Source organism: Notechis scutatus, chromosome 4, assembly GCF_049901735.1.
Source record: "Notechis scutatus isolate UNSWTSFEM ecotype Mainland chromosome 4, rNotScu1.2, whole genome shotgun sequence".
Taxonomy (NCBI): Eukaryota; Metazoa; Chordata; class Lepidosauria; order Squamata; family Elapidae; genus Notechis; species Notechis scutatus.
In genome coordinates, this window is record NC_142012.1 from 126,324,812 (window position 1) to 126,340,430 (window position 15,619).

General features: G+C 36.1%; 1 protein-coding gene across 1 annotated transcript in view; it reads right to left on the reverse strand.

The window, feature by feature from the left end:
• Nucleotides 1-15,619, reverse strand: part of MYO7B (myosin VIIB) — a 72,158-nt gene that overhangs the window by 27,560 nt on the left and 28,979 nt on the right. Inside the window, exons 15-23 of the mRNA XM_087964804.1 lie at nucleotides 14,624-14,787; nucleotides 10,477-10,614; nucleotides 9,317-9,469; nucleotides 8,269-8,364; nucleotides 6,474-6,568; nucleotides 5,946-6,030; nucleotides 5,643-5,858; nucleotides 3,728-3,910; nucleotides 2,586-2,801 (exon numbers count right to left, since the gene is read on the reverse strand). Of these exons, the coding sequence (XP_087820930.1) occupies nucleotides 2,586-2,801; nucleotides 3,728-3,910; nucleotides 5,643-5,858; nucleotides 5,946-6,030; nucleotides 6,474-6,568; nucleotides 8,269-8,364; nucleotides 9,317-9,469; nucleotides 10,477-10,614; nucleotides 14,624-14,787 (1,346 nt within the window). The remainder of the gene's footprint in view (nucleotides 1-2,585; nucleotides 2,802-3,727; nucleotides 3,911-5,642; nucleotides 5,859-5,945; nucleotides 6,031-6,473; nucleotides 6,569-8,268; nucleotides 8,365-9,316; nucleotides 9,470-10,476; nucleotides 10,615-14,623; nucleotides 14,788-15,619) is intronic.

The following is a 15,619-nucleotide window of genomic DNA, read 5'->3' on the forward strand; positions in this document are numbered from 1 at the left end:
ACCAAGGTAGCGTTCCCACACTCTTTATACTCTATATAAATGACCTTTGCGATCACCTTACAAGCAACTGCGTCCTCTTTGCAGATGATGTAAAACTATTCAACACCACCGACAATGCTACTGCTCTTCAAAGTGACCTTGATTATGTGTCTGAATGGTCAAACAATTGGCAACTCCAAATCTTGACCAACAAATGCTCTGTCCTACACATAGGTAAACAAAAACAGTACACCAAATACAAGCTAGGCAGATATGACCTCATTGACGACCCTCACTCTGTCAAGGACCTCGGAGTACTCATATCTAACGACCTAAGTGCCAGAGCTCACTGTAACAGCATTGCCAAAAAGGCATTAAGAGTTGTAAATCTAATCTTATGAAGCTTCTCCTCCGGAAATATAGAATTGCTAATTCCGGCATGCAAAACATTTGGTAAACCAATACTCGAATACAGCTCATTTGTCTGGAATCTGCACTGTATATCAGGCATTAATACAATTGAGCGAGTCCAGAAGTATTTCACGAGAAGAGTGTTACAGTCCTCTGCTCACAACAGAATACCCTATATCACCAGGTTTGAAATTTTGGGCTTGGACAACCTTGAACTACGCCACCTACGGTTGGACTTAAGTGTAGTACACAAAATTATCTGCTACAATGTCCTACCAGTCAATGACTACTTCAGCTTCAACCACAACAATACAAGAGTACACAACAGATACAAACTCAATGTTAACCGCTCCAAACTTGATTGCAGAAAGTATGACTTCAGCAACAGAGTGGTCAATGCCTGGAATGCACTACCTGACTCTGTTGTTACATCTCTAACCCCCACTCCTTTAACCTCAAACTATCCACTATTGACCTCAACCCCATTCCTAAGAGGTCTGTAAGGGGCGTGCATAAGTGCACAATTGTGCCTACCTCCCCTGTCCTATTGTGCCCATTTATTTGTACCTATTTCCTGTATTCTTACTCATGTTTATACTTCTACTTATTATCTTGTAAGTGATTGACAAATCAAATAAATAAATAAATAAACAAATCATGTATCATAATGTGCCATTTTTACTGGCTAACCCTTCAAATTGCAAGAGAGATGGTGAAATGATGTCTCTGTATTTCTACATGATCATGTTAAATACAGTTAATGTTTTCAAAATTGGCTAAATGAAAAGATTTTAAACTAACCAACAAACAAATAGTTCTAACTAGATAGTTTAGTAACAAATGAATACTTTAAAGCCTTCAGGGCCCAAATAGATTGATGTTAGTATTTTAGTTCAGTGGATGGTTGACAGAGTATCAGGTATACAGAAGATTAACACCACAGCAGACTTTTCTACCAGGGTCTAAGTCTTTAGTTTTCCATATAGATTTGTCCTTAAAAAGTGCTTGAAAACAACATCTACTGAAGAATTTATCTGCCAAACAATAGAATATTCATTTCAGTGGTGGGATTCAATTTTTTTTATTACTGGTTCTGTGGGCGTGGCTTGGTGGGCGTGGCAAGGGAAGGATGCTGTAAAATCTCCAGTCAGAGGTGGTATTTGCCGATATTTCTCTGAACTACTCAAAATTTCCACCACTGGTTCTCCAGAACTGGTCAGAATCTGCTGAATACCACCTCTGATTCATTTTGAAACAGCTACAAAGGATGCTTGTGTGTCCTGAGCCAATTTGCCTATAAATCTTGAAAAACTGAGGACAAACTGAGTTCCTCAACTGCAGCGATTTGTGTCTTTCAGCAATTAGACAAAATGAGAATGTGGGGATTAAAGGAGATAATTTTATTCATGACCATTGCGTCAATTGTCTGCAACTCCTTGTCATGGTAGGATAGGTTGGTTTCTTTGTTTCTGATCTTTTGTTGGTAACTTTTTCACTGAGCTTAGAATGACAAATGTTTCCTGTTTTGTAAATAAAAGATTAATTAAAATTGAAGTAAGGTTGAACTTTTAATATTTGCAGTTATTAGATGACTGAAAAAGACCAATTTATAGGAGATAAGGCCATGACCATTAATTGCTATGATAACATCTTCTAAATTTACTTTTTTTTTGCCTTTGAGGCAGTGTTAACACCTAGCAACTGCAATCATTGCAGTTTTCTTGGCAGGATTATAAGAAATGGTTTGCCTTTTCTTTCTTCTTAGGGCTTCCTGGGAGACAACAATTGACCCAAAGTCACCCAGCTGGCTTGGTGCCTAAAGTGGTTCTAAAATTCAGTCTCCTTGTTTCTAATCTGATGCCTTAAAATATACTTAGGGTATACAATATGCAAACACAATAAAAATCAAAATTACCAAACATTTCTTATCCACATCACTGCATTAACATCCATTCTGTAATATTCAATACAGTCTGCAGCATCACTTTCCAAATTATCAGGAAAACATAGTCTGATTCAGAACAATTTACGCTTCAATCCCTGAAGGCTATGTAACAAACAGTCGTTTTAATTTTTCTGCCTGTTATCAGGGAAAGAAAATAAGCTGTTCCAAATTTATTCTGAAGGCAATTTATTAAATATTACTTCAAGGAGTTTTGATTTTAAAAACACATTAAACTAAGGTAAATAATTACCAAAATATCATCCTTTTCATCATGATAAAGCAAAGGGTGGCGCAGTGGACGTCTAATGTGCGTATAAGTGGCAGATCTTTGGAAGTAAGTTGCTGCAAATTTGGGGAAGGTGTATTGTGCCAAGTCATCTGCCTCCTCGTCCAGCTCTATCGTCATGGGGATCATATCCAGGTCTACCTCTTGCAGCTTGTGTGTCTGTGTTTTTTTCTCCAGGTCCTACAAGGTACAGAAATAGAAAAATAGTTTGTTTTTATTTGCCTAGTGTTGTTAACTTCTGTTCTCTGCCTTGAGATAAGATGTTGAAGTTGTAGACAGAAAACCTTTAAATAAGGACCTCTCCAGCACTCAGGGATTGCATTCCAGGGAAGAAATGGTAGACAGAAGATGATTTCACAAAAATTGATGCCTATGAATGAAGTGGGATGAAGAACCAGCAAGTAGGCCTCTCTGGACAAGCGCTCCAGACAGCTGCTCCCCATAAAGAGATTGACAGGCAGCAGTCTCCAGCAGGTTTATAGCTCTGGGAATTGACGAGACAGCCATCTTGCTCAAATTGCTATGACAATCTCAGAGATTTGGCTTTTAAGAAATGGGGATTTTCTAATCAACTTCATAATGACTCCCAGAAAATAAAAATGATGAATGGATGAAATCCATTGCTCTGCTTTTGTAAGGTATTCACTGCCCAGAAATAGGGCAACTGTAAGTTGAGGTGATGGATAAAGGAGGTTATGTGAAATAATTTTATCACTTTGCTTTCTGGTAAATCATTATTTTTATTTTGGTAATAATCAGCAATGCAGCCATTTTAATGATATATTTTGAAATTTTCAAATGTGGTTAATTCCTCAAAATTACTTCATTGTTCAAGAAGCACAATCAGGAATGCTAGTCCTATTTTAATTACAAGGTTACATTAACAGAAGTTTGCAAGTCTGAAAGTACCCCTCTGGTACTCATTTTTACTCACCAAAAACTAGGGAGGGTCCCTCCTAAATGCTTTTGACACTTTCTCCTTTGGACTCAGATTTTGTTTACCAGATTGTTGTCTAGGCTACTGCTCTTTCTCCTGCCTCAGAAGGCCATTCCCACATACTATTACAATAGATGTTCAATTTAATTATTTCTCCACTTCTTCTTACCTCAAAGCCCAAAGGAGCTTGGCCTTCTTGCCCCCCAATGAAAGAAGGCAAGAAACCAAATACTCTGTCCACCATTTCTTGATCACTGATGACATCATACATTGATTCATGTTTGTTTTCTTTAGAGTCCTTTACTTTTAATTTCTTCATATAATCTTCTGATTCCGGAATTACCAAGTGTTCCTATAAACAAATGATAGGTATCCATTAAACTGGGGATTGAGTTAAGACTTTATAAATAAAATAATTCTCTCAACACTGTCCAACTATTTACAAAGTCTGCACTACTATCACTATTAATCTTCCCATCACTCTTTATCACCCATCCCACTTGTGACTGTAACTTTGTTGCTTGTATCCTTACAATTTATATTGACTGTTTCCTAGTATGATTGCTTATTGTACCCTATGACTATTATTAATTGTTATACCTTATGATTCTTGATGATGTCTTTTCTTTTATGTACACTGAGAGCATTTGCACCATGTGTGTCCAATCACACTTGGCTAATAAAGAATTCTATATTCTATATGTACAAATTGCACTTTATAGCTACTCCTGCATCATCAGAACAAAGTAACAAAATTAGTTACTATTCAATGATTTGACACTGGAAACTTCAAAAATAATTGTATTCCCGGCAATTTATTAAAAATTGCTTTAAGGAACTGAAAGTTGTTGTAATGTTAACAGAAAGCTATTTATTTTATTTTGGCCCAGTGAAATGCCTCATCTAGTTAAGCAAAAGAAATTCCACTCAAGAGATTCAGAAAGGAAAACCTGATATGTTGATACAGGGCAGAGAAATCTGAAATTTGCAAAAATCAAACACTAATGAACTAAGATATTGTCCTTTTCTTGCCTTTCATAGAGGAATGAGAGTACTCTCCAAGGGCTGGCTTAAAAAGATAAGCAGTGCCCAGATCCAGAAACTAGGCGGGAAATCTAAGAAAAGACTTGCAATCTAAGAAATAGTGAAGCTGGATATGGGTTGATATTTGGATTTGATTGTACAGAAGATTATTTGGGTTTGATGACTTTATTATACCTTGTTGTTTTTCTGTCTCTGTCTTCCTGGTTAAAGGAATTGCTACTGAGATAATCCTTTCAGAAGTCAGTTTTATTTTATCATTTTTCTCCTTTCCTTTTGAACTTTCAACTTTTTAGTTATTTAACTAAACTAAACACATGACATAGACTTGATTTCTTACTGACTGTCTGACTCCATTCTGAAAGTGTCTTAATAGCATCATATGTATTTTCCTTCTGCTGACTACTCCCAAGAAACTCTGGTCCAGAAAGTATTTCTTTGTGGAAGAGTCCCTGATGGTAGCATTTACTGAATGAGCTGTCCTTAGAATCATGGGTATTGTAAGATTTGCAGAGGAAGAGGCCTTAAAGCAGGGGTGTCAAACTAGCGATGACACGTCAGAGATAGGGCAATTTTTTTCATATGTTTTAGAAGATAAGACAAGAAGGAATCGATTTTAACTGGAGGGGAGTAGATTTTGGTTGGACATTAAGACAACTGATAGTTAGCTAATCACTAGCAAAACCAACTGTCTTAGGAAAGGGTGAACTCTCTTTCTCTGAAAAAATTAAGTAAATGCCAAATTCCCATCTGTCAAGGATGTGTAATAGTGCATTGTTGCATTGGCAATAATCTTAGGTAATTTTGACTGTTATTTTTAAGCATTTAATACAGAAACATACTATTATAATACTAATGTTCTCATGTCCTAGCTATGTTTTCCCAGGTTCTCCACCTTAATGATAGTAAACAAGCTATATAATTAACTCGCTTTGGAAGCATAGCTATTTTATTCTATCATCAAAATTACTCTTCTGCACAATTTCTATGGACAAGACATGTGCTGCGATTCCTATTTCCATGCTTCCAATCATACTACCTACCTTCTTCATTTTGTGCAAAGTCTTACGAACGAACATTCCCCTGGCATAAGCCTGTATCACACACACAGCTTTCAACTGCTCAGCAATTTTCTGGCGCATCAGGTAACCTCGGCACAATGCTTGAAACTTAATCATGTTGCCACGGGCTTCTTCATACTTCTTCATAAGCTGTTTGCTCCGGAAAAGGGCTTGCAGACGTTCAAATCCCAATATGAGCTATATGGGAAAAAGAACAGCCTGACATTAATTGTGGTGCAAAACATCTTCTGTTGCTGGACCTCAGGGTGAAAGGCAAATTCTTACCATTCTAAATTTTTTCCGAGCAAAGTATCCTCTCCAGGCTGCCTGTATAATCACAGCACTTTGTCTCTGCTTCAGAAACTGTTTCCTTTACAGAGAAAGAATAACAACAAACACAACTAAGTTATTCCACAAAGAAAAAGAATATTAAAGGAGTGTTCAGAGCACACCCAATGTTCCATTCATCACCATTTCCTATTTCTTTTCCAACTTTTCATCTCTGGCCCATTTTTGCATTTTAAGGACCTTCTTGCATTCTAGACAGGAGTTTCCAAGCTTTTTCAGGCTGTGCAACTTGTTGGTTTTGAAAAATCTTGGAAACTGCTGATCAAAAGTCAAAGCTACAGTCATGGAAATCTGACTTCACTAAAGTGAACTTTTTTGTTTCTCTTTTAATCTGTCACAGAACCTCATCATGTTCTTGAGGAACCCAAGGACTCCATGGAACACAGTTTGAAAACCCTGATCTAAACAATGCACAACTGTGACTCTTAGTAATTCACGTTTGTCACTACCATTAAATATGTTTACCTGTCTTTGAATCCCCTCAACACCTTCTGAATTAGAATGGCTTTTTCTCTGAGCGCCTTGTCACGCTGCACCTCCAGGACCGTATCATGATAATCCTATTAAAGATTTTGAGAAAAATAAAAGCCCACCTATTTGAGCTGAGGCTGAAGCAAAACAGATTAAATGATTCTATATACACAACGGTAGGTGGATGTAGTTGTTCTTCTTAACAATTTGATCTATTACTAAACCCACTGGCAATTGATCAATGGTACACTGATAAATATTTTTAAAAATCAGTTCTGCTAGCTCTGCTGCTGCTGCTGCCACATTGCTAGACACAGACCAGCAAATTTGCATGCCATGCATAGTGGCTCAGCTTACAGAATTCCAGAAACTTTGTCAGCTTTTGCCAGCCAGTATAATTCAATTCCATCATACCACTGGGTTTGATTATAAAAAGCATGAATCAGGATCAAGCTGCAAAACTAATATTTTAAAACAGAATAAACGAGAGAAAAGAAAGAAAGTTGTGTTTGGAACACTTTTGAGGAGATCCTCAAAAAGGAAAGACTATGTCTTACTCCTCTTCTGTGCTGCCCGTACCATTGCTTATCCAGAAGGGAATAAAGTAATGAGTTTATATATGTACATGGGAGTATTTCACCATTCAAGTATCCAGATTTTTTTGTTTTTTCAAAATTACATATTATTGATCATGAGCAATTTATCTTACCTATAAGAAAAAAATTCAGAGGTGGGGTAAAAATATATCTCAATGAGTTGTCTATATATTATGATTTGCACATCCTTTTTTGGGCATCTAGCAGTGTTGGGATTCAAATTGTTTTACCACCGGTTCAGTAGGCGTGGCTTGGTGGGCGCGCTTTGCGTGTGCGTGCAGAGGTTTCCTACTGACCTTCTCCTGCAATCCTGCACTGTCCCTGTGTGTTCAACAGCTGACATGCGGCAATCTGCTGTGCTGTGCGAAGCAGCTGAGCTTCAAAAGCAGGAAATAAAGGTCAGTATAGAGCTGGGGCGGGTGGGAGGGCCCAGCAGCTGATTGTCAGAGAAAACCAGTTTGCTCCCAGATGATCCTCGGAGCTACCTGTTCAGCTGAACCAGTAGAATACCACCACTGGCATCTAGGGAGCATTTATTTGATCAGAGATAGAATAATTATTTTCTATCTTCAAAGTCAATTTACGTCCTGCATTTTTTATTCTGATTCCACCTATCTCTAGTTTCCACTTGAATATTCTCGTTTTTCAGTATGCAGGGGTGGGATTCTACCAGTTTGCACCTATTTGCTAGAACCAGTTGTTAACACTCTAAGCAGTTCGGAGAACCGGTTGTTAGAAGAAATTACTGGCCTAATCCTGTAAGGAAGGCAGGAAGGAAACATTCTGGTGTTGCTTACAGAAACTGCCTTTCCGTTAACCTTTATTATATTCTTGGCAGGACTAGACTTCCTGTCTCAGGAACTTCTCTGGAGTTTTTTTCCTCTCCTTTGCTGGGATTTTGCTTGTGTGGAGTGACCATTCAAAGTTACAATGGCATTGAAAAAAGTGACTTATGACCGACAGTATGGCCTTGGATTTATCCCACAAAACAGAATGGGGCTCTGGGACTTATTTTTAACCAAGAATTAAATTATCTGAATACTTCAAGTAAAAATGCATTATACCATCAGCCTACATGCAATTGGGCGTACCATACACTCCACTGAATCCAATTGGATTTGATTCTTGGAAACAAATATAGGTTTGCACGGTTAGTCATGAAAAGTATCTGCATGTGGAACGGTGGAACTTACTTTCAGAAAAACTTTGCTTTTGCCAATTTTCCAATCTTCATCTTCCATTACTTTCTTACAGATACAAATGCAACTCTGACGAACATCATTTTTCAGCTGGAATGGAAGGTAACAATCTCATTTAATTTAGAGTAAAAATACAAAGGCTACATAAGAAATAATTCTATTTATTGAGTCATCAAATTTATATGAATTTTTAACAACTGGGCGTGCATAAGCGCACCAACGTGCCTACCATCCCTGTCCTATTGTTTCTCTTATTCTTCTTTATTTTTCTTATATGTACCCATTTCATGTATTCACAACTATGTATACACTTATACTTATTATCTTGTAAACAATTGGCAAATCAAATAAATAAATAAATAAATAAATAAATAAATAAACTAAATAAATTTCAATCTGTGGCCATGCTTAGGAAGTACCTTTTTTATACATTTTCCCTCTCTATTTGTAAATAATATCTCATAACAGGAGAAATGAGATATCACCAAGCATTAAACCATATTAATAAATTACTACATGTAACACCAGCCCAAATTGATAGTACTCTGGTTCCTGCCTCTGATGTTTCATTATTCTAAGATTATGTGCAATCTTTTCTAATAAGCTGATTAAAGAAACATCTTAACTGTTGAGTATCTAAGATTTTAAAGTGTTAGCGATTACTATTTTTTCCACAGATTTATGTTATTCACATACTTCAAAATGTTTGATAATTACTGTTCAACAAAAGTAAAAGAAATAGATTGCTAGGTACTACAGGAAAACTAAGAATATTTATAGATCCAATCTGGGTAGATCACCGGGACCAGAGGTTTTGTATTCCAGGCTTTTGGACTCATGCTGGAGCCCAGGGAACTTCTCTCCAGCAGAATGTGAGCTGTTCAAATTTATTTATAGTTCTTTATAGAATTTAATATGGATGCTGATGTTGCACCTAATAAATGCTGTAGGAACAGATTTTAGAACAGATCGATCTGCTTTATTACCACTTACTATATTATAAAAGAATAATTTAAAACAATAACCAATCTTGAAAGGATACCTGTTCCCTAACTGGCACTGGCCGTAGGACTCTGTATCGCTGAAAGAAATCTGCAAAGCTATAGCGAATTGGATAGCCAGCTTTCCTAATCCGGATGGTTTCCATCATGCCAGAGTAATACAGTTGTCGGATACAGAGTTCTCTATCAAATTGCTGAAAATTAAAGAAATGCCAAATTTACCATGGAAGCATAAACATTCTCTAACTAACCAAATCCAGACTTGATTTAATGAAAAATATTGTTTTGTTTTGTTTTGTTTTTAAATCATATTTTCAGGTAGGTCTAAACCACCTGGTTGTACAGAGAAAGAAGTATAGTTCTGAAATAAAACAGTCTTTGCATCAAATGTGACTTCTAATTATTTAATCAAGTCAGCCATCTCATTTTCTTGGCAACAAAATGGCAATGGTTTGTTTCTGTTATTTTTCCATATCCCAGTTAGAACTATTGCCCTGCTATTGGTAGCCTCCCCTCTAAATATTAACCAAGTCTTATCCTGCTTATCTTTTTGAGATCAGCCAAGTTCATCTAGATGCTGCCACTCATGAGGGTTAGTTAGCATATCTGTACATGAAGTATCATCTGTACACACATCATCATTAAAGTAATGTAAAATGAAGTTAATTGTTCCCTTGCCTGAGAATTTCTGAATAAATGGTCTTCTCCGCTGAAAATAATTTACAATTTGAACAATCCAGTGACAACAAGAAAAAGCACATTTTCATCATTACTTTTCTCCTGGATATGGCATGTCTTGAAAATGCTGTGATAGCTGACTTAAACTAACCAAGAATGTTCCAAATGCAGAATGAACGTATTAAATTTTTACTTACTTAATTTTGCAATTTTATTATACATATTTTCATGTGGTAATATCCTTTATATAAGGAATATCTAAAAGAGCAATATATTCTACTTGTGGTTAGGTCAGTGTTTTTCAAACTTGGCAACTTTAAGATGTATTGACTTCAGCTCCTGGAATTCTGGGGAATTTATCATAAGACATATTCTGGCATACAGACTAATATAACTATGTCTTCTGGAAACTATTAAAAATCTAAGAAGTACATTATTAATCAATTATATAATTATTACAAAATTAATTCCCCCCTCCTGAAACCATATGACATGACATATGAGGAGCATAATAGAAGTTTACCATTGGTTTTTTTTGGTCATTGGGTTTAAGGCAGCGGATAAAATAAGGCTGGCAGCTATTCAAGATTTTCATCAATTGCTCCAGAGACTGTTTGAATTGTCCTGCTAGTGTAGGCAAGCGTTTGCCAGAATCTGAACCCTGAGGGCAGAAAGTACAGAAATGACATAAATACCAAATTACCATCAGCAAACAATTTAAATGCTCACAGGAGAAAGAAGCAGCATAAATTTCACCTTTGCAGTACACAACTTTGCAGATTATTGTATCTTACCAATAATTTCGCATACACATATAGATCATACTTTGAAAATAAGAGAGGATATAAATGTTAATAAGATATGGCCCAGGGAACATAGAATATAAAATCAGTGTTAAGAGATTCAATACTTTATGTAAAAAGGAAGAGAGGAGAAAACCTGTATTATGAAAAGCAAACTGGAAAAAATTCAAATAGTTTGTACTCTTCAATATCTTCATTAATGACTTAGATGAGGGAATAGAGGAGAACTTACCAAATTTGCAGATGATACTAAGCTGGCAGGAATAGCTAACACCCAAGAAGATAGGCTCAAGATCCAGATGGATCTTGACAAACTAGAACACTGGCCATATCTAACATAATGAAATTCAACGTAGAGAAAAGAAAAGTCCTACACTTAGGCAAGAAAAACCAAAAGTACACATATAGACTGGGTGAAACCAGACTCAATAGCAGTAACTTTGAGAGGGATTTTGGAGTCTTCGTGGACAACCAGCTAAATATGAGCCAGCAGTATACAGCAGCAGCCAAAAAGCTAATGCAATCCTAAATTGCATTAACAGAGGGATACAATCCAAATCAAGTGAGGTACTGATACCACTCTATAAAGCCTTAGTAAGACCACACCTAGAGTACTGCATCCAGTTTTTGTCACCACACTATAAAAAAGATGTTGAGACTCTAGAAAAAGTACAGAGAAGAGCAACCAGGATGATTAGGGGACTGAGACTAAAATATATGAAGAACAGTTACAGGAACAAGGCATGGCTAGTCTAGTGAAGAGAAGGACCAGGGGAGACATGATAGCACTCTTCCAATATTTGAGGGAGGGAGGGAGGGACAGAGACGAGGGACTCAAGCTATTTTCTAAAGCGCAGACAAGGAATAATGGATGGAAACTGAACAAGGAGAGATTTAACCTGGAAATAAGGAGAAACTTTCTGACAATGAGAACAATCAACCAATGGAACAGCTTGCCCTCGGAAGCTGTGGAAGCATCATCACTTGAGAGTTTCAAGAAGAAATTTTACTGCCAATTGTCAGAAATGGTGTAGGGTCTCCCGCTTGGGCGGTGGGTTGGACCAGATGACCTACAAGGTCCCTTCCAACTCTGATTACCTGTTATCTGTATAATAAACTGTCATGATAGGGAAAGACATAACAAAAACCTTGAAAAATATTATAACTGAACACAAGCCAGAAAGAACAAAGAAAAATATTTTAACCAAGTATGTTAACATATAAAAGAATATAAGAAATTAGAGATTTTTTAAAAGAAGAACAAAACATTGTATGTGAATTTACAACACAGTGATCATACTGTATTATCAAGGATAGTCCTTTATTTCAGAAAGCTGTCCTTTAGTTTAATTTTTTATTTATTTTCTTGGTTTTGCTCTTCAATTTTTTTATTTGTTTTATTTCAATTTATATAGCCACCTATCTCACATTAGTGACTTTGGGCAGCTTACAATTAAAACATAAACAATACTAAGACACAGAATAAAACAACAATGCAAACAGGACAGATAGTCCTTGGCTTACTGTAATTATAAGTATGATCATAAGTCATTGTGGTCATAAATTGAGGCATCATGTAACTGGGTCCAAATTTTTCAGGTTTTTTGCAGCAATCGTTAAGCAAATACCAAAGTCTTTAAATGAATGCCATGGTCTTTAAGTTAATACATTCTTTCCAAATAGGTGGTTTTTGCTGGAAACCAGAAGTAAACATTGGAAACGGACTAAAAATGTCACAATTTGCAGTCATGTGACCATTGGATGCTACAACTGGCTGTAAAGGTTGGCCCGTTGCCAAGCATCCAAAATGTAATCAAGTGATGTGTGTGTGTGTGTGTGTGTGTGTGTGTGTGTGTAGAAAGTAATAAAAATAATTAAAACTATGAAATACATTCATCAGGTGACCATAATAATTCAAAAACAGTACAACCATTTTATGGGCTTTTTACCACACTCTGATCCCCAAGGCCAGGCAGTATTTTCCTTTGTAATAGAAAGTTATAAACATGAACAATTAATTTTTAAATCTTTATGAACCATTTTCAGATTTGCCCTTTTTTCAGGTTTGTCCTTTGTTTTTTTCCAATTAGGTCATTGTAATTTATGCTGAAGATTAGAATATTAAAACAGGTATTTATGGAAGAAATGTGAAAGAGGCAAAATGAGATTAAAGAAATGTGGGAAGGTTATACTGACACTCCATATTGGGTGTGATTATAGAACAACAGAAATATTTTTAGAGGCAGGATACATTCAGGAAATAACTTCACCAGATAGCAAGACGATAGATGAACTGTCAAAGAGGAAAGCACAAACAAAATAGCACTACATTGTTTAAATCTGCAGAAGATGAGACCATTAAATTTCTAACAATGCCCACAAATATGGAACAAGATTGCCTAAAGTTTAGAAAAGTTTGGTTTATAAAGTTTATACTGTATTCAGTATAGGAAATGCAAGACAACACACCAAGTATCAAACCACTGAACTTACAGAGGCAAATCTTTGTTTGAAGATGATATAAAGAACAGAGTTATATTCAGAAAAAGAAATGCCAAATGAATAAGCAGGCTTCAGAAAAGACAGAGGGACATAAGTTCTGATATAAAATTAGATTGATATTGGAGAGATCAAGCGAATATATCCATTTTCCTTTTCTTCATTTCCTACATCAAAGTCTTTGTGTAGATCATACTGGACTGTGAAGGCTGAGGAATCTTTAGTATAGAAAGCTACTATAAGGACTGAATTTGGAGATTCCGAGTGATTCATAAAAGGGAATAGAGCGAGACAAGGATGTATATTGTCCCCATATTGATTTAATTATATTGTGGCAGAGTTGAAAGAAATTGTACAGCAGTGATTAAAATTGCAGTTAAAACATTGAGATATGCATCACTTTGTTAGCTGAAAATAAGAAGATAGTACTGCAAGAAAAACAATGAGTCCTGGAGTTAATCAAGTTTTAACTTACTTTGAGGTGGTATTTACCAAGCAGTAACTCATATATTTTTGAGTAAGTGATACAATTACAGTAGTTGTTGTATTAAAAAAAATTACATTTAGACCAGAAAAAATTAAAAGGGGAAAGTGTATTCATTTATTCCATTGTCAGCAAGACTTATATGACAATCCAAATCTAAAGACGATAAATACATGAGAAGATGCTGTGAAATCATTTTGCATGTGCAGAAAGAAGGATGCGCATTATTTCTCCTTAAATTTTGTGAGATATGAAATGCTACATTATTACATAATCTTATAGTGTGTGAACTCTACTATGAAAACCAAAGAAATCAACACAAAGTTCGGTCACACAAAAACCAAAACTATTTTTATTAACTTTGTCTATAAAAACAGAGTCTTGTAAGTCTGGTGGTTCTTTAAGCCCTTCCCTTATGTGAATTTGGAATACATCTTTTGTTCATTCATTCTGCTCATTATGCACTTAACCCATGTTTTTCCTGTCACTTTGGTCATAGATCTGGTCTATCTTCCTTTCTTTCTACAGAATAACAGAAAAGAATTTCATAATAGCCAAGATAAACTGCACAAATCTGCATCTCTACAATGGGAATGACCCCAAATCTCTACAATGGCAATGACCCCAATTCCAAACACCCTATATCGCCAAGTGTCACCAACCCTAATATACCTTGAATAATCCTTCTCTTTCCCTTTTCCCACTTACCTTCAGTTGCTGGAGCCTAGGAGACTCAGCACCTGGCGTCTGTCATCCCGTCATCTGAAAGGTTTGCCTTGTGAACCACAGACCTCAACTTATGCCCTGAGCACCAGCTGACTTAAATTTGATACATAAATCTATCAAAGTAGGAACAGAAAGTGTCATCCATTTATCAATCTAACCTTTAAGGAATCCTTTCCAAGGTGCTTAATGGTCCCACGGCCAAAAGGCAGAACATGCATGTTTGTGTCTACCTGGAAGATCTCTTTGAGGAATTTGTTTTTGGATGAATGAACAAGTTGCATTATGTCTGAGCTAAGCATATCACGATTTTTCTCAAGGAAACCTGTGGGGAAGAAACACAATACATGCGTTCTTTCCATTTTCATGTTTTTTTATTGGGTTAAGCATTTTCCTTGCACAAAAAGCTAGCAGTCCATTTATTTAAACTAACCCTTTGCAATTGAAAGAATTGTACAGTTCTTTCTCATGAGCAGTTTGGAAGCGCTAATTATCAGTCCGGAGCTAGCAAAAAGATATAATGACATAGGTTATATTGCCTATATTTTCATATTTTGCCAGTTACAAGCCTTGAACATTGTTTTGTTCTCACTTATGATGGACATTTTTTTTTAAAAAAAAGATTATTTCTCCTGGTTCTGTTCCTACTCTCATCAAATATCTGACAATGAAAAGAACAATGCTAATCACTCTCCCTTATGGGATGGAGCAGATGAATTTTGCTACCACCTTCTACTGATAGCAGGAGAGGGAGGAGTAGAGGATGAAATAGCAGAGAGTGCTCTTAATGTTCTTGGTTTGAGTGATCTCTACTCATGACACATCTGTTACCTGACAAATTCTCAGATAAGACTGAACCATAAGGTAAACTTTGATCAAATACTTTCCAATATCAAGGCCAAAAAGAGAGCAGTCAAATTTCCATTGAATAAAAAGGACTGGAGAAAAAGTCTTTAAATCTTGGAGCACATACATACATATATGGACATATATGGACACATCCTGATTTCTAAGTACTGCTGACAGAAGATTTTCCTTCTCTATATGGCTTTTTTCTGGGCTGCAATATGGAAACTTATCTAGTCACATGAAGTCACATGAAGTCTGTCGGCTTTTGCCATAGCAAGTTTCTAGTTCCTAAATATGGAGCTAAATGT